The sequence below is a fragment of the Salvia hispanica genome, chromosome 4 (assembly GCF_029641045.1).
Source record: "Salvia hispanica isolate PSC_SH4W2 chromosome 4, Shi_PSC_v1, whole genome shotgun sequence".
NCBI lineage: Eukaryota > Viridiplantae > Streptophyta > Magnoliopsida > Lamiales > Lamiaceae > Salvia > Salvia hispanica.
Genome location: NC_142695.1, coordinates 18767914 through 18792601, shown reverse-complemented (window position 1 = coordinate 18792601; position 24688 = coordinate 18767914). Strand labels below are relative to the sequence as shown.

At 34.5% G+C, this 24688-nt stretch overlaps 2 protein-coding genes and 1 long non-coding RNA gene across 3 annotated transcripts; 2 read left to right on the top strand and 1 right to left on the bottom strand.

The window, feature by feature from the left end:
• The first annotated feature begins 5905 nt into the window (after nt 1-5905).
• Nucleotides 5906-10438, top strand: LOC125193851 (oligopeptide transporter 4-like). The gene is made up of 6 exons (XM_048091770.2): nt 5906-6478; nt 6762-6859; nt 8344-8907; nt 9007-9259; nt 9332-9514; nt 9663-10438. Exons 1-6 carry the CDS (start codon nt 5984-5986, stop codon nt 10275-10277), a joined length of 2208 nt encoding a protein of 735 aa, XP_047947727.1. The 5' UTR covers nt 5906-5983; the 3' UTR covers nt 10278-10438.
• A 1908-nt stretch (nt 10439-12346) lies between these two features.
• LOC125194050 (uncharacterized) lies at nt 12347-20510 on the top strand. Its single transcript, XR_007171674.2, has 2 exons — nt 12347-12586; nt 15716-20510. It is a non-coding gene; the product is annotated as an uncharacterized LOC125194050 (long non-coding RNA).
• Nucleotides 16958-23306, bottom strand: LOC125194049 (MADS-box transcription factor 23-like). Its single transcript, XM_089069927.1, has 4 exons — nt 23063-23306; nt 22010-22091; nt 18421-18482; nt 16958-17156 (listed from the first exon to the last, which is right to left on the bottom strand). Exons 1-4 carry the CDS (start codon nt 23299-23301, stop codon nt 16958-16960), a joined length of 582 nt encoding a protein of 193 aa, XP_088926053.1. The 5' UTR covers nt 23302-23306.
• Between the last annotated feature and the right edge of the window lie 1382 nt (nt 23307-24688).

Here is a 24688-nt window from a genome sequence, read left to right as displayed (position 1 = left end):
GAAGTCGTGAAATTTTTTATATGTATATAATGTAACTTAATGCAGATTATGTTAATTGTGCTTTTGCTGTATAAGTCAAGGTTAAGTGACATGTTGTATCCTACCTAATAAAATTGAATTGAAGTTTTTGTATCAATTATGCTAAATTAATTTCTTTATACTATAAATTTTATGAATTACTACGTAATTACTCATATAGTCTATAGAAAATATGTATAGAGATTCGAATTGTTTGTTGAGATTTAAATATATCCATTGATACGTCGTATGTAATCGGTTGTTGCGATATTTAGTATAATTTGTTACGATTACGCTTGCATGCGATAAAAAAGAATCTATGTTGACGTCATATATATAAGTAGGGTAAAGTTATTGTATGGTGATTCAAATTCATGATCAAATTAAAATTATTTAAAAAATTGAAATTTAAAAGTTTATGATGCAAGGACAAATTTTAAATCTATTTAACATTTTTAAAATTACTAGTAGTAGTAAAGTTTTGATTTTCAAGAGGTGGACTTTGATTGCTGACCAATTAATTATTTAATCAAGCAGATAAATTATTGATCCATAACTAAAGTAATAATAAAACGTGCGCTACCATCTAAGTAGCATAGTTTGAACTTTGTACTACTTGCTTTTGGTCTCGAAGCTATGCGCTGAACACATAACAAACTATTCTTTCGCCTTTAAACTCGGGTTATTTCCAAAATCAATAAGAAACCACGAAATATATATTTGAAAAGTTTATTTGAATTTACATACGTTAAAATCAATATAAACATATAGTGGTGATATTACTGATATAATCATGTTAAAATGGTGTCTTAGGGATATGATTTTAGTTAAATAAGTACTACGGTATTTATTTTTTCATGAAATTTAATTTATATGGAGTATTATATTTTAATTTTTTTTTAAATACTACATTTGCCAATAAAAAGTAGTAAAGTTGTAAATGACACGAAATTTAATTCTTAATTGGTAAAGTAAGAGATAGAGAGAAAATTGATGCCGGATATAGTGTTAGAGGATTGTGGAGTCCACATTATCAGTATTATTAGTAATGCTTAAAATTTTTCATTTTTAAAATTAGTCTAATTTTAGAGAACGGTCTAAAATGATCGAATTAATTTATTTTTTGTAGACGAATGTATACTTTGTACTCCTAGTAATTTGTTTTGATGCTATCATACAAAAAACCAAAATAACCAATTCACTTTTAGTTAATATTCGTGATCTCTTGCTCTATAGTTTAGTTTTATTTTATTTTATTTTATTATAGTTTAATTTAATTTAATTTAAATTAGTTTCATGCCACCACTAGGGCACTTATATCTTAGTCTAATGTGCATATATGATTGTTTAACTTCTTTACAGTTAACATTAATTATTTAATTAAATTTTTCTATGATTTGTTAGCGAAAACTCAAAATTTTATTAGGACATTGGTCCTTAAAATTATAACTTTTGTTAGTATAGTATTTTTCATAAACTTTAAAATTAGTCAACAATATCATAAATTTTACATTCACTATATTCTACTAATGTATGTGACTTTTTTATCCTACTTGACACTACTAATAACAGTGCGTGGATCGGAAAATAGCACATAAAATGTAAACTTTGTAATATTTAGACAATTTTTAAAGTTTGTAAAACACAGAATTTTGCCAAAATTCGTATAGAGTTTTATGAGCATTTTCAAATTTATAACGTAAAAATGTGTTTGTAAAGCTGGGCCTTAACAAACATAACAATCTATACTAGTCTATATTAGTACTATAATAATGATAGATTCGTCTGAAAAAATTTACATTAATACTTGCAGATTCTTATGGTAACCATTTTCATCATAGATTAAATTAAATCCTATATGCCAAAAGCTGGAGCATATTATAACCAGTTTAGGATATGCAACGAAAAGTTATAATCTGCCATAACCTGAGTACTGCGGAATTATATTGGACAGTGTGAACTAATAGAGGCAATTCCTAAAAAATGAAGCCATTGTAGAGTGCTATAAATTGGTCTATCCCAGCATCTTTCAATTTTGAACATTGTAAAAGCCTATTTTGAGCATTTGAATGACAGATTCATCACTGAAGCATGTCCTTTACATCCTGGAAAAAAAAATATTAGTATATGGAGTATGAAATTAGAGTATTAGAAAATCCATCTTAGTAATCTTCTATAAATATCATAGAATCACTTGGTTAAGGTGTTGTGTGAAAGGTGTGGTGTGAAAGATGTCTATGCTAATAAATAGAGAAAATACGAGCAAGAAAGATGTTGCTCAACTTTTGGACATTGAAACTCACTCGGCCGAAATGATTACGAAGCATCTTCAAATTGCATGGGGACAGATCCTTTCGGCCGCGTAGCATTGTAGGTTTCAGTCACCCAATCCCAAAAAAAAACCTTCCCGTTGTGGTTGGTTCTCACTTCAAACAATCGAATCTTCTGAAATGGTGACCCACGCTTCAAGGAATTTCTCCGTCTTTTATGCGAAGTAAGGATGGCGGGCATTGACCTTCGGAGTTCGCACCGAACATTGCTCCGAAGATTGGGCACTGTCCTCTCGAATTTGGGACAAAGACGATATCGGGCTGTATGACGACATCGACCCGTATGGCGCCCCACAGTACTGCATTTCCATCGGGTAAGGTCGGTAGACAACCTTGTGTGGACACCTTGTTCTTTGGATGTTGGGCGTCGCCGAGCCTTGGATACCTGGAGTCGGATAATCCGACGACGACGTCTTCCATGCGGACGGTTGGGTGGTTGGTAGAACATATTTGCACAATTAATAATGAAAATTTATTGAGAGAGTGCAAATGTAGAGAGTTTTGTGTGATTTTTTTTATAAATAAGGTATTTATAGATGATTTGAGATGAACTGAGGATAAAAAAAATAGTTAAAAAATGTAATAAACATTTATATTTGGGAAGTGAAATATTTTTATTCAATTTTCACCAATTCGAAAAAATTAAAATTAAATTCCAATGGCTGAAAATGACGCTCACTCGCGGAGGTGGCGAGTAATCGTCACCGTGCAACCATGGAGCGCTACGTGGTTGGGATGCGTGTCCCACCAATGTTCTACCGACCTTACCCAGGGAGCCCAGTGAGACAGCTCGGTGGGATGGGTGATCTTCAATGGGGAGTCATGTTCGGTGGTACGGGATAGAGCTCCAAAAGAGCTGCCACTGCGGACGCTCTTATGCTCTTTCTAGTGCTCGTAAAAATAGAAATGCAAAATCTTAAATGATATCTTTTCTTATTGAAAAACTTCTTAGGCCCCGTTTAGTACACGGAATTGGAATTCTATCCTATGTTTAGTGAAATGAGAATTGATATGAAATTGAATTGACATGTTTGATAAATATACACATTTCACACACTACACACACTTCACACATTTCACACACTACACATATTTCACACATTTCACACACTGCATCCACTTCACACACTACACACACTTCATCACACATTTCACACACTGCACACATTTACACACTACGCACATTTCACATATTTCACACACTTTACACACTACACACATTTCACACGCTACACACACTTCACACACTACACACATTTCACACACTACACACACTACACATATTTCACACACTATACACACTTCACACACTTCACTCACTACACTCACTACACACACTACACACATTTCACACACTACGCATAGTTCAAATGTGTGGTGTGTGAAGTGTGTGAAGTGTGAGTAGTGTGTGAAATGTGTGAAGTGTATGTAGTGTGTGATATGTGTGAAATATGTGGTGTGTGAAATGTGTGAAATTGTGTAGTGTGTGAAATGTGTGTATTGTGTGAAGTGTGTGTAGTGTGTGAAATGTGCAGTGTGTGCAGTGTGGGAAATGTGTGTAGTGCGTGAAATGAGTGACGTGTGTGTAGTGTGTGAAATGTGTGAAATGTATGTAGTTTGTGAAATATGTGAAATTATGTAGTGTGTGAAGTGTGTGTTGCGTGTGAAGTGTTTGTAGTGTGTGAAATGTGTGTAGTGTGTGAAATGTGTGAAGTGTGTGTAGTGTGTGAAATGTGTGTAGTGTGTGACGTGTGTGTGTGTGAATATTTGGAATTCCACTACTTTTGATAGGAAATTCAAATTATGGAATTGAAATTTAATTCCAAATTCAAGAATTTTTATAATACCAAACACTGGATTTGGAATTGAAGGCTTCAATTCCAATTCCACACCTCCAATTTCGTGTACCAAACGCAGTCTTAATGATATTCTTCCTAATTCAAAGATGTAAAATAGGACCTAAATTTGAATTTGACTCTCTCTATATAAAAGCGTTAACTTAATCATGATAATTGAATAGTAGGCTTTCCCATTTTGGAAGTTTGTTTGAGTGCAATTTTGAATTTTCAAGATTCAATGGCGCTTTAAATTATGTACTACCACTTGAATCAATCGAATCATGGCACATTGTATTACTACTAATATTATTAAATCCAACTATAGCGCAAAATAAATCAAGAATCCAATGTATTAAATATATAATTATGTGATAATATGTTCCGACTATTAAATTTTTATGATTGAAAATTAAATAGACAAATGTAAATAAATATTCGGAAGTAGAAACCAACTAACATACTAAGTAGTACTTTGACTTTGACTTTTATATATTCATTTTATAAAAATAATAGTAATAAATAATTAAAGTGAAAAAGTGGTACAATAAGTGAGAGAATAATGCAGAGAAGAAGGAGAGTGTACATGGTAAGAACAACTAAACAATATTTCAAAATGATTGATACACACATACAACGTGCGACGATCAAGTCTCAATTCTCAAAGATGAAACATTATATTTTGAAATATTCGTCCCCATATGGCCATATGTGTGCAGTACAAAATTATCAATCTACACTCAGTGGCGTGCACAGCTATCTTCAAATCTTCATCAATTTGCACTAATAAAATTCCACATCCCATGTGATAATGCTTCCAAAATTTCAACGTTTTATCATCCATTAATTACTACGTCTCCACAAACGTACAAACAAAAATTTTTAAATTAAACACTTGTTGACTTAATATGTCACAGTAGTCCCCCTTTTCTGCCCATCATACATATCCTCATTTCCCTCCACACCATACCCTACATTTTATTTATTACTAACAGTTTGCATTATAGTTCTACTATATGTCCACAAATAATAATAAAGTAAACAACCAAACATCACACGCCAAAGATTCTATTTTTGTTCCAAAAGTATCCTCACTCTATCTCCATCCCTCATCATCCTCATCGTCAATCGTCATCGAATCCAATTTATTACTACTAAAATAATTACTAGGTACTGTATTTCTCAAATTCCACCTACAAAATCGCTAAAATAGTTAGAGTTACACGCACATCCGAACTGAAATGGAGCTTGGAAATAGCTTAGGCGAGCCCCTACGTTTTCAATTTTCCCTTTCAGTATATAAATTGTTATGAAAAATACCTACTATATCATTATCACTTAATATTGATATTAATAATCTAAATATTTTATAATGCCGTCGCTACTCATACATATACGCAAAAAACTTTAGAGTTGGATAACACCTCCCATTCCCACCTCCTTAGTTCTGTAGTAGCAGAGTCATTTGTCATTTTGGTATGTTCCATAATAGTTAAATCATTTTCTTGTAAGTAAAAGTCAACATATTTCTTGTTCCTTATTTTCCTCTATTTTCTTTATTCTCTTATCATCTCCCTACATATTCTTCGCTTAACTCACTTAACATAATTTTTTTGAATTAGTAGGATATTAAATGGTAGTACTAGTAGTAAACAATAAAAAAGATTCCTTACTCTGACCAGCCAGCATATCAATTATTGAATCTTATATAGACCAAAAAAATGATATAGCTAGGCAAAGTGAATCCAAATTCCCACAAAATCTCCACATATCCACCTACAATAACATACTCTCCTCATCATGGGAACTCTGGAGCCCGCCGCCGCCGCCGCAGTGGTGGACGAAGAAGAGGAGTCCCCGATCGAAGAGGTTCGGCTAACCGTGACAAACAAGGACGACCCGAGCCTACCGGTGTGGACTTTCCGGATGTGGTTCCTCGGGCTTCTGTCGTGCGTGATGCTCTCTTTCCTCAACCAGTTCTTCGCGTACCGCACCGAGCCACTCGTGATCACTCAGATCACCGTCCAAGTGGCCACCCTCCCCATCGGCCATTTCTTGGCGGCCGCGCTGCCCACGGCCGCCTTCCGCATCCCCGGCTTCGGCCCCCGCCGCTTCTCTCTCAACCCGGGCCCCTTTAACATGAAGGAGCACGTCCTCATCTCCATATTCGCTAACGCCGGGAGCGCCTTCGGGAATGGCTCCGCTTATGCTGTTGGGATTGTCACCATTGTTAAGGCCTTTTATGGCCGAAACATCTCCTTCTTGGCTGGTTGGCTCCTCATCATCACCACTCAGGTTAATTCTTGTTAATATAATTATGTACTTTATATTATCTTTGATTATATTTTGATGGGGAATACATACTTGTTGATGTCCTTGGAATGCTAATTGGAGAAAAGGACACAACAGTGATGCAAATCTCTCTCTCTCTTTCTCCTCTGTCTTTTTTTTTTGTCTCTCTTAGTTGAAAAGGTTGAATTGAGTATTTTTGGAAGTAGGATAAATTTTTGTTTGGGCATTAGTGGTAAATTTTAAAATTCTGAAATCCTGAAAAAAAGAGGAAAAATGATTAATGCAGGTGCTGGGATATGGGTGGGCCGGGCTTTTGAGGAAGTATGTGATCGAGCCGGCACATATGTGGTGGCCCGGGACTCTAGTCCAAGTCTCTCTCTTTCGGTAACACCCTGCTTTCACATTATCTATTTACATGCGTTCGATTAGATGGATAAGATTGATAAGGTTCGATAGAGAAGTATGATCGGATGGTTTGGGTTATTTGATTTCAAGTATAGTCTATAGATCAACTGACATGGTGTATGATAAATTGGAGGGTTACGTGAATAAAATGCAAAAGAATAGAAAAAAATAGGATTCAATTTTTTATAATTATGTCAAAATGCATAAATCAGGACACACAAAATTAGTACTAATAATTTTTGTGAGATTAGTTTTTGGAGTTTTGTAGTATTACAGATTAAAGAATGATTAGTATACTCCATAATTAAGCAAATTTGGGAGTGATAAATAATCATGTAATCAAGTGATCACAAAGCAGTTATTTGATTAAGTTGATTTAATTTATTTCATTTTTGATGTGTTATTAATTACTCCAATCAAACGTTTTTTTCACACCACCGAGCTGTGTTTTGAACTAAAGATTATAGTATTTGGTATTCCTTATCTCACTCTCTTATTATATTTGCCATTTGGCTCTCAAGGCTGAAAAGAAGATTTTAGGTATCCTAGTGCATATTATTTAAAGGAAAAAGATTTAAAGTTAGTGGCTAACATTTTTCATTTATTTATTTTGTCACTCATTTGACTTAATCAGATTCTAATTTCTAGGTGCACTTCCCCACCAATTAAGTTACATCTAAATTTTCCTATAAGTAATAGATTTAGTTAGGAACATTATTGCTTATCTTGCAAGATTATATTTGATCTACCAATCGATGATTACCACCACTGTCTAAGAACAAAAGTATGTTTTATTAAGGTACGTAGAAAGGTCAATTTGGAAGTAGAGTTTACAGGCTGTAGATTCTTGTAATGAGCCTCACGTGCTGAATCTTGGCATTTGTGTCACATGAATCACAGCTCACTTAACAAATTACAGCTACTTCAACCCTTGATCACAAATTCATTCACCAAGATTCCTCAACGATCAAACCTTAAATCTCTGTCTAGTTTCATTGCTCATGGAATCTTTTACTTCATCACTAGATTACAGAGTAACAGTTAACTTCTTAGTACTAAATGAACTCCTTGTCCATGCAAGCTTCAAATGCCGTAGTTATAAATATGTTTAATTACTTGTAAATATTATCATTGAATTAACTTTAACCGGCAATGTGCGGCTTTGTCCCTGATGACGACCGGTAACCAAATGAGAAAATGTTCGTGCAAAACCCGAAAGGGTAGCTCATTCACATTCTCCATGACTGCACATTCCGTTCGAGCATGAGTCCTGCTTTGTTACCATCTTGAAAAATAGATACCTTGCTTGCTCTAGTCAATTAGTGCACACAGATCCTTTTATTTTCTAATACACAATTCATGCTATATACTCAATATGCTAAATAATCTCACTCATGCAAACAATGCAACAAAGCAATGCCATATTGAACTAAACTCCACATTCTTGCACCAAACATTGGCAGGGCTCTGCATGAAAAGGACGAGGCACGTATGTCAAGGGCCAAGTTTTTCCTGATCGTGATGATATGCAGCTTCTCTTGGTACCTATTCCCCGGCTACCTCTTCCCAACTCTGACAAGCATTTCATGGATGTGTTGGGCATTCTCCAAGTCGGTCACAGCGCAGCAGATCGGGTCAGGCATGAGAGGGCTTGGCCTCGGAGCCATAACATTGGATTGGACAGCCATAGCATCCTTCTTGGGCAGCCCACTTGTGTCTCCATTCTTTGCCATAATGAATGTCTTTGCTGGTTATGCACTCATCATCTACATAGTGCTTCCAACAGCCTATTGGGGATTCAACTTGTATGGTGCTAGAAAGTTTCCGATTTTCTCCTCTCACCTATTCACAGCTCAAGGTCAGAAATATAACATATCTGCAATTGTGAATGACAAGTTTGAGTTGGATATTGAAAAATACCAACAGCAGGGCAGGATACATCTCAGCATGTTCTTTTCCCTCACCTATGGCTTTGGTTTTGCAACTATTGCATCTACTCTAACTCATGTGGCTTGCTTCTATGGAAGGTACTATACTTTTATGCTACTTTCTTCTTTTTTGGAGTTTTTTCTACATCCCAAACTTGATGATTAACTTAATGTAGCTTGTAAATTTGTAAACCGCAGGGAAATATGTGAAAGATTCCGAGCTTCATATACAGAAAAGGAGGACATTCATACAAGACTTATGCGTAAATACGCGGACATACCTTCCTGGTGGTTCTATATATTACTAGCTGTGACATTTACTGCTTCTCTGATGCTCTCAGTCTTCTTGAATGACGAAGTTCAGATGCCATGGTGGGCGTTAATCTTCGCCTGCATCATTGCTTTTGTTTTCACGCTTCCAATCAGTATCATCACTGCCACCACAAACCAGGTAACTGAGTAATGACATTCTTCCTTTCTAATGTTGATCATGGCATATGTAAAAAAACCGTTGTATTTGCAGACTCCGGGGTTGAATATAATCACAGAGTATGTTATGGGTATAGTCTACCCAGGAAGACCAATTGCAAATGTGTGCTTCAAAGTCTATGGCTATATGAGCATGGCACAGGCTGTCTCTTTCCTAAGTGATTTCAAGCTAGGCCACTACATGAAGATCCCTCCTAGATCAATGTTTATAGTTCAGGTACATTGCATTCTTCCATTTGTGGAACACTTCATGCTTCTTACCATCAAGCTATCTATCTAACTCCAATAAAAAAGAGCTATTGTTATGATTGATACACAATTGTATACTGAGTCCTGACTATTCTCATTCATGTTGCAACGATCAGTCCGTGGGAACGGTTATAGCTGGAACAATCAACATCTCTGTAGCGTGGTGGCTGCTTACGTCTATCAAAAACATATGCCAAGATGACCTCCTTCCACCAGACAGTCCATGGACATGCCCGGGGGACAGAGTCTTCTTCGATGCCTCGGTCATCTGGGGTCTAGTGGGGCCCAAAAGGATCTTTGGAAGTCTTGGAGACTATAGTTCAATGAACTGGTTTTTCCTTGGAGGTGCAATAGGTCCTGTCATTGTTTGGCTCCTCCACAAGGCCTTTCCAAGGCAATCTTGGATACCTCTGATCAACCTGCCTGTCCTTCTAGGGGCAACGGGTATGATGCCACCAGCAACGCCGCTAAACTACAATGCCTGGATCATCTTTGGTACGATATTCAACTACTTTGTCTTCCGTTACCGGAAGAGGTGGTGGCAAAGGTATAACTACATTGTTTCGGCGGCTCTAGATGCGGGAGTGGCTTTCATGGCAGTGGCGCTGTATTTTACGTTGGGGATAGAGGAAAGAGGAATAGATTGGTGGGGCACGCGAGGCGAACACTGCAGCTTGGCTACTTGCCCTACTGCTAAGGGCATACAAGTTGCTGGTTGTCCACTCTACTGAAACTGTTGTGTTAAATGTTTTCCACTAATAGATATGTCAAGGATGATTTCTGTAACTATTTGGAAATTTCAGGATGTTGAATTATAGGTACAAACATGCTGGAAAAGAACTTATGCATACACAAGAGTCCTTATTAAACTAACCAATATTTCAAGATTGCATCCAACTAGCAGATTTTACAGTCACATGCGCTTGAATTTTCAAAATATATGGTGCATCTTTTTAATGTGAATGTTAATGCACATAACAAATTTCTATCTCCAAAGACTACAGCTGCAAATTCCCCCAAACATAAAAAAGTCAACCTTAAGGCTCCGTTTGGATTTGGAACATGGAATTGGAATTGGAATTGGAATTGGAATTGGAATTGAAATTGAAATTCTATGGAATTGAATTGGATAATGCAATTCCAAATCCCATGTTTGATAAAATGAAGAATTGATATGAAATTGAATTGACATGTTTGGTAAATATACACACAATGCACTCACTACACACTTCACATATTTCACATATTTCACACACTACACACACTACAACACACATTTCACACACTACACACACTTCACTCACTTCACATACTTCACACACTACACACACTTCACACACTACACACACTTCATAAATTTCACATATTTCACATATTTCACACACTTCACACACTACACATATTTCACACACACACACTACACATATTTCACATACTTCACATATTTCACATAGTTCACACACTTCACACACTACACATAGTTCACACACTTCACACACTACACAAATTTAACACACTTCACACTTTACACACATTTTACACATTTCAAGCATCCAATTTTTGATTTTTTTTTTCATTTCTAGATTTTTTTTTATCTGAATAAAAAAACTAAATTTTTTCAAAAGTTTAACCTGAGCCAAATGTGAAATTTTAGTTTGTGAATAATGTGTGTATTTTGGTTATAGTGTGGGTAGTGTGTGTATTTTGTGTAAAATTTGTGTCGTGTGTGTATTTAGTGTGTAATGAGTGTAGTATGTGTATTTTGTGTATAATGTATGTAACGTGTGTATTTTGTGTAGTGTGTATATAATGTGAAATGTGTGAAATTTGTGTAGTGTGTGGAGTGTGTGTACTGTGTGAAGTGTGTGAAATTTGTGTTGTGTGTGAAGTGTGTGTAGTGTGTGAAATGTGTGAAGTGTGTGTAGTGTGTGAAATGTTTGAAATGTGTGAAGTGTGTGCTGTGTGTGTAGTGCGTGTAGTTTGTGTAGTGTGTGAAATGTGTGTAATTTGTGTAGTGTGTGAAATATGTGAAATGTGTGTAGTGTGTGAAGTGTGTGTAGTGTGTGAAATATGTGTAGTGTGTGTGAAATGTGTAGTGGGTAGTGAAGATATCTAATTTTATGACTATTTGGAATTATAATTTTCTACTTTTGATATAGAATTCAAATCATGGAATTGAAAATTTTGGAATCATAATTCAATTATAATTCTATACATTTTTGTGATACCAAACAATGGAATTGGAATTGAATTGGAGCTTCAATTCCAATTCCATAGCTCAAATTCCATGTTCCCACACACACCCTAAAAGATAAACATAGGTCTCATTACATATTGCAAAAAAAATAAATTTAATGTTACTTTTCCTGTATGCCGTTTTCATCATCCACACATGTTCGTATACAAAATAGTTGGTCTATTGTAAAAACGACATAGGTTCAATTTTAAGGGAACGATAATATTCCTTCCATCGGGATGTATTCAGGTCAGAACACTAAGTATTGACAAAACGTCAAAGCATGTATATTTTATGTACATATAATGTACCACCCCATATGATATCATGTACCATCCTACCTATGGGAGTGGTACATTATACGTGTATAAAATGTACATGGTTTGACGTTTTAACAAAGATATTGTTTTAACCGTAATATATCATAAATAATTCAAAATGAAAACTCATCAAAATTAGAATGAATTAAAAACAATGTTTTATCTTGGTTCTTCTATGGGTAATAAAAAGAAACTGTGAAATAATTAACACTAAAATAACGCCGTTATCCCACAGCAACACCGGATGCACCGAATCCCCGCAAGCGGAATAATCAAACCTGGTACGTACTCGTTAGATATTTTCTTCTCTCTCCATATTTTTCTGGATGGCAGCTGCTAAGCAATCTGCAAAGTGCAAACTCACCATTTTCCTTAATCTATCTCTATCTTTGGAGGAGTGTCTTCTATTCTACGCATCGTCGTCGTCTGTAATAGTACTTCACTTTTGCTCGCGCGGCCGGGTTGAAAAATCTCGAATAAGAAGGTAATTTATGAATCATCGTTACACCTTTTTTTCTCTGTGTTGTTGTGTCCTTTCATCCAGCCTCAGATTTTGGATGTATGTTTCCAACTCCAAGCCCTAGTTTTGATGGTACCGTCTGGTCTACGTCACTACGTGCGTAAAGTTGTTAGTGTTTCTGAAATGATAGTGATATACTGTTGGATTTAAGAGATGTGCGTTATGTGTAGATTATTAGAATTTGGTATTTTAGTTTTGATCGCACAAGAGTAGAGGATATGAAGGGATCAACATATATTCTTTGACCTAGAACATTCTATTGGAACTGTGCGCTTGAGCTTTGGAAGCTATACACGTAGTTTTGTTGTAACATGATGCATATTCTCTGCTTACTATATGCAGAATTCACGTACCTGGTACATGAGTACATCCCCTCCCCCTTTTCTTTTGAGGGGCATTTACTAACAATGATTAGCCTAACTGCCTAAGATGATCTGGAACTTTGGGATATCGAGTAGCTAACTTGCTCAATTAATATCCCACTGAAAGAGGCAGGAGCTGGAAAAATCCTAAAAATGGATATAAAACTACTCAATCATGTATATTATCAATTAGGAAAAGAAATGTGATTTGTATTATTGATCCTTCCTTAGGAGCCGATAAGAGTTATCTTTATGTTTTTGTAATTGTTATTATGATCTAACTTCTAGTATCATTGTTTTATCGTGTGGCCTTTCGCTTCTTGAAGTAACTATTGTACTGATCAATACCTTTGAGGAAAAAGCTGTTTTAATGATCCTTTGAGATAACTAGAAATACTAATGATCCGGTTTTTATTTAGCGCATATGTAAGAGATGACAGATTCTTCTAATTCTTTTTTGGAAAAAGGAAGAGCACATCTTGTTGGATTTTTGTATGGACTTTAGAACTATGTATTAATACTATTACTTTGTCAATGTTTTTATAGTGTGAGCATACCTTCATGGTTCTCATCTGCTTCCTTTACACCTGTTCAAAAAGTCTTGCCTTTGTTTGAATTTCTTCGCATGATCAACATCGTGATTTACTAGATGATTCAGTTGAAAGTTGTCATCTTAGGAGCCTATTAATCACTTTTGTATTTAGTTTTTATGATTTTCTGTCCTTTTTGTTTGCTAATACCGTCATGTTCTATTTTCATCTGGCTCAACTCAATATGTTCACACACTTAAAAGTTTAACCATTATATTTATTTGCAAGTTGGCTGCCAATTGTGCTCTGATTTCTAAATTAAGGGAGTATCATGGCATGAATCTGGAGAATGTATCGTTGTCACAGTTGATTTGGATATTAATAATCTCCCAATGGTGGAATTTTAAAATAAAATCGCTACAAAGAGTCAATAAGTCCAACCAGTGAAGCACTCAAGCACAACATTTAGAAATGATTCTTTGAGTTTTTCACATTCTTGCCTCAAGGTTACTCTTTTTTCACATGTCTGATTAGCCACACAATGGAATGTATACAAGTCCTTGTCATGATGCTTTCTTCTTCACTCCCTTCCTTTAAATATGGCTGCTGATTGCCTTCCTATCAAACATCATTTTCGTTTCACTTTCTTCTTGGGTATTGATTCATCAAGTTTAACCCGTTTATGAAAATTATAGCTATTTTGTTGCTACAATCATTAGCCTAAATTTAACTTCTACAGTATGGAATATTACTTAATATAACGACTGTGTAAGGATTTTTAAGACAGATTTATCTTTAAATTTACTATTTATATATCATATTACTTACAACACAACAAACATTTATGTGGTCAATGATGCGTCAAAATAGATTTATATTATCTGATGAAGTAGCTGTGTGTGTGATCTTTGTGCCAGTACTAAGTTAGAAGAGTAATCAGAGGTTGCAAGTTTACTTACGATAAGTTGGATATATAATCAAAATTGAGCTAGAGACTATAAGAACAGATCTTACATTATTAAATTTCCATAGTTAACAATGCAATTCATCTAGATTTAATGCAATGCAAATGATAAGAAAAAGAAAAATTTTGGAAAGTAAAAAGAGCTCTTCCAGTTGCTCAACTGAGTAGGATAGAGATGGGTGGTGCTATCCACTTTTGCCAAGTAATTTGTCCCGTTCAAAAGATTTCAAAGGCCAGTTAAAATATGTAGCAGTCATATGCCTTGTAATGATAATAGTTGGCTAAGCTATAAAGTCATACTTGATCATACATCCATGATTAATCTGTAGATGAATAAACATAATGCTTATGAATCGTGAGGAACAATTCAACTGGTTCAATACTAGTCAAAAGCACCTATATATACGTAAGGCAAGGTCCTAACTGAACTAGGATTTAGGAAAGCACTAACTTTCTCTACAATTTATACCATATATACAAATCTAACTATAGCACAAAGGAGTTTAGACAGTTTTCTAAAATACTGTTGTTGTTGGTGACCGCATGAAAGAGTAGCTTAAAGGCTTAGGGCACATGGGCAATGTGTCCAAACTAGTTGTTAAATTGTTTTCACTAGAAATTGAAGCAACTTAAATAAGGTGCACTATCTACATGGTGTAGGATGATAAAATTGATTATGTGGAGGTTTGTTCCAAAATATTGGTTACCATACTAGCAGTCTTCATATAAATAAACACATCTGGCATGTATCTTGGTGATACTAAATAAATGAAAGCATAAGTGCGTTTTTTAAAATGCACTACAACATTAATTTGAAGCTGAGATTTTAGCATAAGATATACCTTAACTTCAAAGTTCAAACATGAGGTGGTGAATCAATCCAGATGTCATGGAGGTTGATCTTTCAATGCACAATCTTTTCTTGTAACATGCCATTGCTTCAATAATTAGTGTCGAGCATGGCTTGCAATATCTGGCCCTTTAACATGTTTAATTTCCAGAAACTAATTTAATCATTGGAAAGACATACTGCTGGTGAATCTTGTAGGGTTGAATCGATGACCTACACAATTCTTTTTATTAGCTTATGAGATCATGAAATTAAGCTTCTGTGACTTCTGATGAGATTTCTTCATAGGTCTTCTTTGTTAGATTTTAGGATCACGTGAGAATTCATTAACCCAAAGGCAGTGTCATAGTTAAATGTAATTGAATCCGGCCATCTTGTTAATTGTAGGAAACTGGGGATCTGTGGTGACACAAGTTAAGGCCTTGAAGGCTCACATAGGTTCATATCTTCTGGGTGGATTTTTCTACACTCAAGGTATGTGCTGCTGCTATATTTGCATTAGGACTAACCGACTAAGCAAAAATCTCAATGGAAAGCTTGTGATTTAAGACATTTGATTTTCTAATAACTTGCCTAGCTTCTGGGAAGCCTTTTCTACACTCATGGTATGTGCTACTGCTGTATTTCCATTTTGACAAATTTCCTGCTTTGATGCTTGCAGTAGGACCAGTAGATTTCTTCTCATATACCTATTTTTTTCATCTGTGAAATCATCAACTATGGGGTGCGGTTGTGCGGATGAGCAGTAACACTTCAACTCAGTTCTTTAGGGTACTATCAATAATATACAAAAACCAACCATGACTTTACTGTAGAGTAATTCTAAGCAGTTTTTTCTCTCCTCAGCATATATTATAACTTTACATAGCTTCCTAGTATATCTTCTGAAAATAGTAAATCATATTCACATATTTCATCAAACAGAAATCTGATGAATGTGAGTCATCTGTGAATCCATCCTGTCACTTTACAATTCTTCTACCAGTGTTTGAACCTGGTTCTTCAAAGTCTGAAATTGGGGTAAATTTCATTAGGAAGCTGGTAAACTTGTGTAGGGCTGCCACCAACTCTAATGCAGTTGAAGCCTGTTAAAACAACCAATATTATACAGATGATTAGTGGTTGAAGACCTCTTATAGTACTAGTATCTATTAATTATGACTTATCAGAAAGTAGAATTACCCCAAGTTCACATCTGGCTTCTTCTTATTCTGACTTTGTGATTGACTGAGCTCGAGGTTTATGGGTGCATTCACACCATATTCTTTACGAACACCATGTGTGATGTGGTTGACCCCATTCAATGCACTTATTCTCTCTGGGCCATAGACCTGTTCCATATGTGGGTTTAGTTCAGAAGATATGGTCCCCTTATCTGCCCTGATTTATTCTTATATTCAACGCAACACCTAACCGACAAATACCTTTTTCTGTAACTCTGCATTCTCTTGACTTACAACATGTACCTTCTTGCTTAGTTCTATGTTTTCTTGTTGAATGAGGTTTCCCTGCGATAAGAGTGATGAGGCTATCCACTCACCTTTAATTCTTTATAAGAACATGATAAAGTTGGAGTTATATGGACTTCTCACAGGAATACCTTCATGTTTAACTCTTTGATCTCCTCACTCAGAATTTGTTCCTATGAGAGTAAAATATTAGACCTTTTGTTAGCGGGAGATCTGTAGGTAAGTAGCTGTTTAAAATGAACAGAAAAAAGGTGTTTACCTTCTTGATTCGCACTCCTTTCAAACTCTTCTCGAGCTGATTTTCCAGATTTTGGAGGTCATTGATGCTCAATCCTGAAAGCTCTTCTCCTAAAAGCTGCCTTTACTTATCAAGAAAAGGGCATGTGGTATATTCTTAGTTTATCATCTCACTCTTAAGATATTTTTACTCTATACTGATAACTTAAATCTCATTGGCCAAATGCTGTCTAACACATCAATGTTTGAATGTTTTTGGTCGTACTCTCGAAATTCCGTTATTCTTTACTTGATGTGCAGTGAAAATATGCATTTGGTTCCTTAATTTCTAAGACAAGTACTATAACTGAGATTAATGAGAAGAAATAGTAACCTCGAAGCCTTTAAGCATTTTAAGGTGATCTACAATGTGTTCTTTGAATTGACTATTTGTGTATATCTGGTATTTGATTGACTATCATAAACAATTCTAACTTTACTCAACACCTCCTCTCCATTCTCCAAACAAAATGAAGAAGAAGAAAATAATGACATAATGAATTCACATTTCAATATGAGATGAAAATGTGATAATTGCAATATAGGTGCCATCTTGTTTATATATGCTTTCTTTATCTCCCAATAACTGTCTCCTGCCTTTTGAAAAACACACACCAAGAAAATGGACAATTTTTCTCTTAGAACTCTAATTATTACATTGATGTTCTTAAATTATAGTCTCTACTTTTAACCCATGGAAACTTTTTTGTCCAAACATAAGTACAATATAGCCTTTGCTTATGTCCATTGTTTACTTAATAGCTCAAGTCAAAAGTTTTGTCTAACTTACGCTGACGTGTCTTCAAGAAACATGAAAAAGAGCAACTAGTGGAACGTCTACAACCTGTAATACTCTTTTAATATGCTGAAAACAACGAAAACTCTCTTAAATTACCCAAAATTTGTGACTCAGTTTAATAAGTGAATAACATAGAGAAATAAGTATGTTCTATACTTGTAATATTTTTAATTTTGTGCTAAAAAGTCAGCATGATAACCATATTTAGTCTATAATTTAAGAATGTGACTTATTACCTTGAAAATTGAAAAAAATGAACAATTGGCATTGATAACCTGGGAGGATAATATTTAACTATAAATTGTTAATGAGACACTTTTGGGGAATATGCTAATATCACTTTTGACTTTTGTTGGTATCTCGTATCTCATTGCATATTGCAATCAATTATCATTGTACTCACACAGAAAAAAGAAACTCGTCAGATGCTACCACATATAGTTAACTAACTTATGTCATATCATACTCCTTGGAGTGTTCATTATGGTATCAACATAAACTTTAGTCAACAACTATGTATAACATGTCAAATGCAAATTCGCATTTACCTGTGGCATTGTTGCAAGTACTGCAGCTGTTTCCCCAAGCTTGATGCTTCCCTTTGCCAAAACTACAATAAATAAAAAATGGATGATTAGTCTAATTGGCCATAATCCTGCTGATATCAGGTCTATGATAAACTGCATTATTTGCAAATGCTATGTTGAACCCAAAACTCTTGAAAGGTCACGTGAATGTGGATTAAGTATTACTATCTCATAAAATGCTTAATGATATGCTTTGCCCTAATTTAAGTAACTATTGCTGTGTTTTTCAATTCATATAGTGAGTTCTGGACCTAGCAGGGTTCGGTTGGTGAAGCAATTTTCACTATGCATATGGTGTCCGGTCATGTGTCTGTGCTAAGCTATACCCTGCTATTTGCTTCTGTTTACCAAATGTTTAAATTGTTATGAGAGGTAATAAATATTTAAAGTACAGGCATACATTTTCACATTGTGAATAAATTCTATCAAGTTTAGTCTCGTTTATGGAATCTTAACAGTAACTTCAAGTAATGTTTGATCTTATATCTAGGAAATAGTTTGTTAAGGAACCTTTTAAAAACCAAATTATGGACAGTTGCTTTACTGATGAAAGAAAAGAACATCTGGAATAAGAATGATTGATGTATCCAATACAAATCCTGCAGAACCCGAGTAAAAAGGAATTGTGTGAGTTATTCCAAAGGGTACTTGTAAGCATGTAGCATTAGAGTTCTAAATAATATGGAGTGAGAAATTCCCCTCTGGCTGTTCAACTAATTTTAAGAGCATGATCTGTGGAGTTTTCACACCCTGAAGCTATGACATTTTGAGAATTCAAGAATTTAAGGTGGTTAAGTACCTAGGAAATCTGACAAAGGTGTCAATGTTTGATCGAGGACTTAGGTTTCTGGAAGGGAAATCATAAATATTCTAAAAAGTTGGCAATATAGTGACTGTTTGTGTACCGGAGGGTGTATCTTTTTACAGAAAAATGTATCTGCCTTTTTAAAACCTTAGCTTCTGTGGGTAATTGGTACTTTGATTTCTATGTCCAATTTTGTTTTAGGTGTAAAATGCTCATCTCGATCAGTCGATCTCCTGACCTCTTACTTCCTTAAGCAACACACTTAAGGAATTACTCTTAGCTTCATCTTTGTAAAATTTATTTACTGAAATTTTGATGCACTATTTTCAAGTTACAGGAATGTCAATTTCTCATAAGCCTTGATTAACAATAATCTATCACTAATGTTTCAGAGACATTCTTGTTGTATCATATGGCAAGTTGGCTGCTTTGCTTAAAGCTGACTACATTGATATCCTTCTACTCTAAAACTTGGGTTACATGCTTTGAGTCCCTACTATATGTTATTTCAAATTCTAGTTGCTAGTAAAGGGCAAATAGAGCCACAAGTGTTCTATCTTCCTTGAGATGCTGCTAAAATTGAATTTTTTGAAGCAACATAATGTGATAGTAGCTGAATTCAAAGAATTTTCCCATTGTTGCAATATTAATTCATAGCTCAAGTGATAACTATATCTTTAACTATGTCCTATATCCTTCATTCTATGATCTTCTTTGCTTTCTTGTTCAAAGCTCTTATGAGCTTTCAACCAATGTAAATCAGTTAATGCTATGCACCACTAGGACTCAGAAGGATAACTTGATGATCCAGATATGGTTTGTGGAGGGATGTTATTCTCATGAACTTAAGATATCTTGCTTATGTGATTCTGATCAAATTCTTGTTAGCTTCGATATGGGATGGCGAGTGTTCACACTGGCAAGTTCATAGGAAGGCAGTTGATCTGTTATTGGATCTCTTTAAGTTGCCCAATTTGCAAATAATTAGAAATTCAGGTCCATGATTTTGGCTTCTATGACAATCTTTCCAAGATTTTCAGTTGAAATTGTAAGAAAATCGATTGCTTAAAATTTGGCTTCAAGCACGAACTAGTACACGATGGTATGGCTGAACTGCCAAAATTCTGTATCCATTTTTCATATTTTGCAGAGAGAGAAAAAGAGATTGCATGTAATATGCACAGTTGTTTCTATGAGATACACTTGCACAACTTTGTTCATAATTTTAATCATTCAGTTTCACCAATTCAAATGATGAATGCAAGATATTTCCATGATTCATGATTGAGCTGTTTATTTCTAACTACTTGAGTTATGTGTAAGTGAATTCATTAGTGTCAGGGAAAAGAATACTAGTGGCAGTTAGTTTTAGTTCCTTGATTAAACACAATGGCGAAATTATCATCATCATCATAGTCGATAAGATATACTCCCTGCCCCACCATAATTGGGGTCTTCTTCTCTACATTATTCCGTCCACTTTAATTACTATATTAAATATATCATTTTACCAAAACGAATCCTAAAAGAAGTGCCTGGGATGATAGAAGTTTAATTGTGTATTCTTATTTCTTTAATAGAAAGTTTCCATTCCAACCATTTCAATCGAATATGAATCCAACTAAGTTAGCTTAAAATGGTATGTATATCAAGGGCATTTGAAAATATCTAAGGGAGTGGTTTCTTTGAGAACTTTGTTAAAATGACAACTCTAACAACTGAAAATTATATCAGAAGTTTGTTAATATAGTAATATAGGGTTTAGTAATATCAGTTGGTATTACAAAACATATTACTCCCTCCGTCCCAATTTAATTGTCACTTTTGGAGTGGGCAAGAGTTTTAAGAAATGTAAAGAAATGTTGGTTGGAAAAGTTAGTGGAACATGAGACCCATTTTTTTATATTGGTTTTAATAATAAAATGTGAGTGAAGTGGGTTAGGGAATGTGAGACCTACTTACCATTTATAGTAAAAATGAAGTGTGACAATTAAGTTGAGACGGATTGAAATGGAAAAGAGTGACAATTTAGTTGGGACGGATGGAGTAGTTCCTAATATGGAATTGAATCAACAAATTAGTATTGAGTTATAAACTGATATAATTCTGTGTTTTAACTTTAAAAAGAGTTTTGAAATGAACTATCTGAGTAAAAACCATATATTGTTAGTTTTTAATAAGCTTATTTGTGATCACATGATATATATGAAATCATTATTGATATTTTTTTTAAAAAAATTGTGCAACTCTCAATTTTCTTCAATTAAATTTTGGTCACCCGCAAATTTCTTAAGTTCAACATTGGTCATTTTGATCACATTCCTATTCACACATGTGTCGCCAACTATGCAATGCAAGTTGTTACAAACTTACAATAAATGAAAACCCTAAACCCAAATTTCTTAAATTCAATTGAGGTCATTTCTCACATCCCAGCTAAAAAGCCTAATACCCTAAACTCCAAATACTACTTTCTAGCAGAATTTTTGTTACATCATACATTGACATCATACATTGACATTATTTAACTTGTGAAGAGAGGCTTCTTCTTTAGTTTTAGAACAAACTAAGAGGCAACATTATATGATCTACAACGCTGAGTTATTCATAACATCAACTTTATACTTTATAATCATGGCCTAAATGGTTTCCATATTATTTCCGTTGTTCATAAAGAAATATTATTAAGGCAGGGAATTAAGTGAGGATTAAATAAATAACATGGGAATTAATAGTGGAGTGTACCTTGATCTCAGAAGTAGGATTGCTGATGAGATGGTAATTCTCCTCATTAAGCTTCGTGTATCTTTCTATCACCGATTTCATACTGCCAAACAATAACACCATATATGTTATCTAATGCTTTTACATATTCAATTATCAGTAATTAATTTCTCACCAACATCACAACTTAAACACTGACAATATTATCAACAACATCACATATTCAAAATCAAGGAGAGCAATTTTAATCCCTCATAGCATATTCCAATCGAACTAATTATAAAAACTCTTAGTTTTCATTTAGTCCTGTACATTAGTGATTATTTTTGTCGGAAAATACAATTAAACGGGAGCTATGACACGTGGCTGCCATCGTGGACGGAGGACATGGCTTCACATTTGGAATATATGACCATTTTATTAGGGTAAATCTGTGTAATCACCTCAAATGTGAAACGACCTTTTTTAGTATACATTGGCAAATGGTTTTCATTTGTATAACCATCAAATGCGCCTTCGAGTTAAAATCAAATACTACAAATTTAGATTGACTTAAAGCTTAAATAGTACGGAGTAGTATATTAAAGGTATATATGTAGATAAAAAAAATATAAGGTACTTAGGATTTGTGTCTCAGGAACAATTAACGTAGATTTATAGAACAATAAATCTGGCTTATTAGCAGTCACATTATATTGAATTAATTAGAGATCTGTTTCATTATCATAAAGAAGAAAAATACGTATTTAACTATTGAGTATTGACTTGTAATTTTTTGTTCCAATTTCATATTTGCCTTTAACTAGAATTACTATGGAAGTAAGCAAATGCAGAATACCAAAAAAGAAAAACAGGCACTTTGAGCCATGGACTGTGGATTAATTTGGGGGAGCTTGGTAAATAATTTCTATCTGATTAAGAAGTACTGTACTTACTTAATACTAACAAGCACTAAAACACATCAATCTACTATTAATTATATGTATTTCCCAGATTTAGATATTAAAATTAAATGCAAGGAAACATAGTACTACTATATTGCAAGTTTTAGAGAGAAATGAAATGAAATGAAACCTGGTACTTGCAAAATCATAGAGCTTCTCAGTGCTGGAAAACACAATCAATCCAACTTCAGCATCACACAGGATTGACAACTCCTTAGCCTTCTTGAGCAGCCCACTTCTCCTCTTTGAGAAGGTCACCTGCCTGCTCGTTGAGTTATCGATCCTCCTAATTGCTATTTTGCCCCTCCCCATCTCCTTCTCACCAATTCTAGGGTTTCTTCTTCTTCTTTCTACAACAAAGTCAGACATATGACTACACCGTTGGACAAATTATAGTTGAAGCAATTATTGAGTACAAGAAAAGGGAAAGAGACAATAAATTTACTAATTTGGAAAACAACTCTCTTTGGAAAGAAATGGATCTTGGGATAGTTGTTCTTAGCTTTTTGTGGAAAGGGAGGAAAGGTAGTTTCCACAAAGCGTATTTGACGTGTAGGTACCGCGTGTTTTACAAGTCTGTCTGATTAGTTGCGTATGAGATTGAATTTTGTCGATTTCTCGCTCTGATATTATGACGCGTGGCGAGCAACGCCAATTGAATACTAGTATTAAACCCTAAACGAGACGAGGAACCAATGGGCATTGAGGAGGCCAAGAAAGTACATTCACTCTTTGTACTAGAGAGAGTTAAATAATTTTGAGTTGTGTCTACCTCGTACATACATATATTGGGAAAAACCCTTCAAATTGTGATAGGTGGGATTGGTTTGTGCAAAATTAATTTAGAAATTTGATGTCGCTGTCTAACTAATAGATGACCGACACGTATATGGCCAGATTGGTTTGAGTTGTTTCGACCAATTGAATTGTACTATTACTATATATGTCTATAAATAATGGCATGGGATTCAAAATAATTATTACTGTCGTTTAATGTTCTTTTGTCCTTTTCAATTTTTAAATAGTACGTATAGATTATAGAAATCGATTTTATAATATTCTTACAAGTTCCAAATTTGAAAAAGTGGACACTAGTACTTTTATTAATAGACCACACTCACATTAAATTGTCAGAAACGTACAACAAAAACAAAAAATTTAAAACAAGTGTAATTAGTTTACACGAATTATGATGATGCACGATAAATATACATGTAGATAACATCATCATAATACATGGAATTTAAAAAAAAAGTTATACTCCTATTAACACGTTTTCCTATATATGAAATTCACAATAACAACAATTTGAGAGAGTCACAAAACATGATAAAATTCGACAAAAAGAAATAAAGGAATCAAACTACAAAAATACACAGATATAAATCTAAATTGGATTCTCTCTGTCGTCCCAAGCAGTTGGAGCTAATATATAAATACTTCGCTGCCTTTTCTATGTGTCAGTGCATATACATATATATTCGGTTGCAGCAGACTTTTCTTATTTTTGTTGATCTTTAGGTAAATTTTAAGAGCATCCCATTCAAGAGCACGGAAGTGGGTCCGAACCTACTTTCACTCCTTGTCCTTAGGCAAGAGCACAACACCCAATCCATGCTCTTCCGCAAGGACAAGCTCAAGGATCCCACCATTCTATTATTCAATTTAAATACTTCAATTACTAAAAACATTTCTACAATATAAAAATACATTAAAATATAAAAAATACGTAATTAAATCCTAAAAAATAAAAACT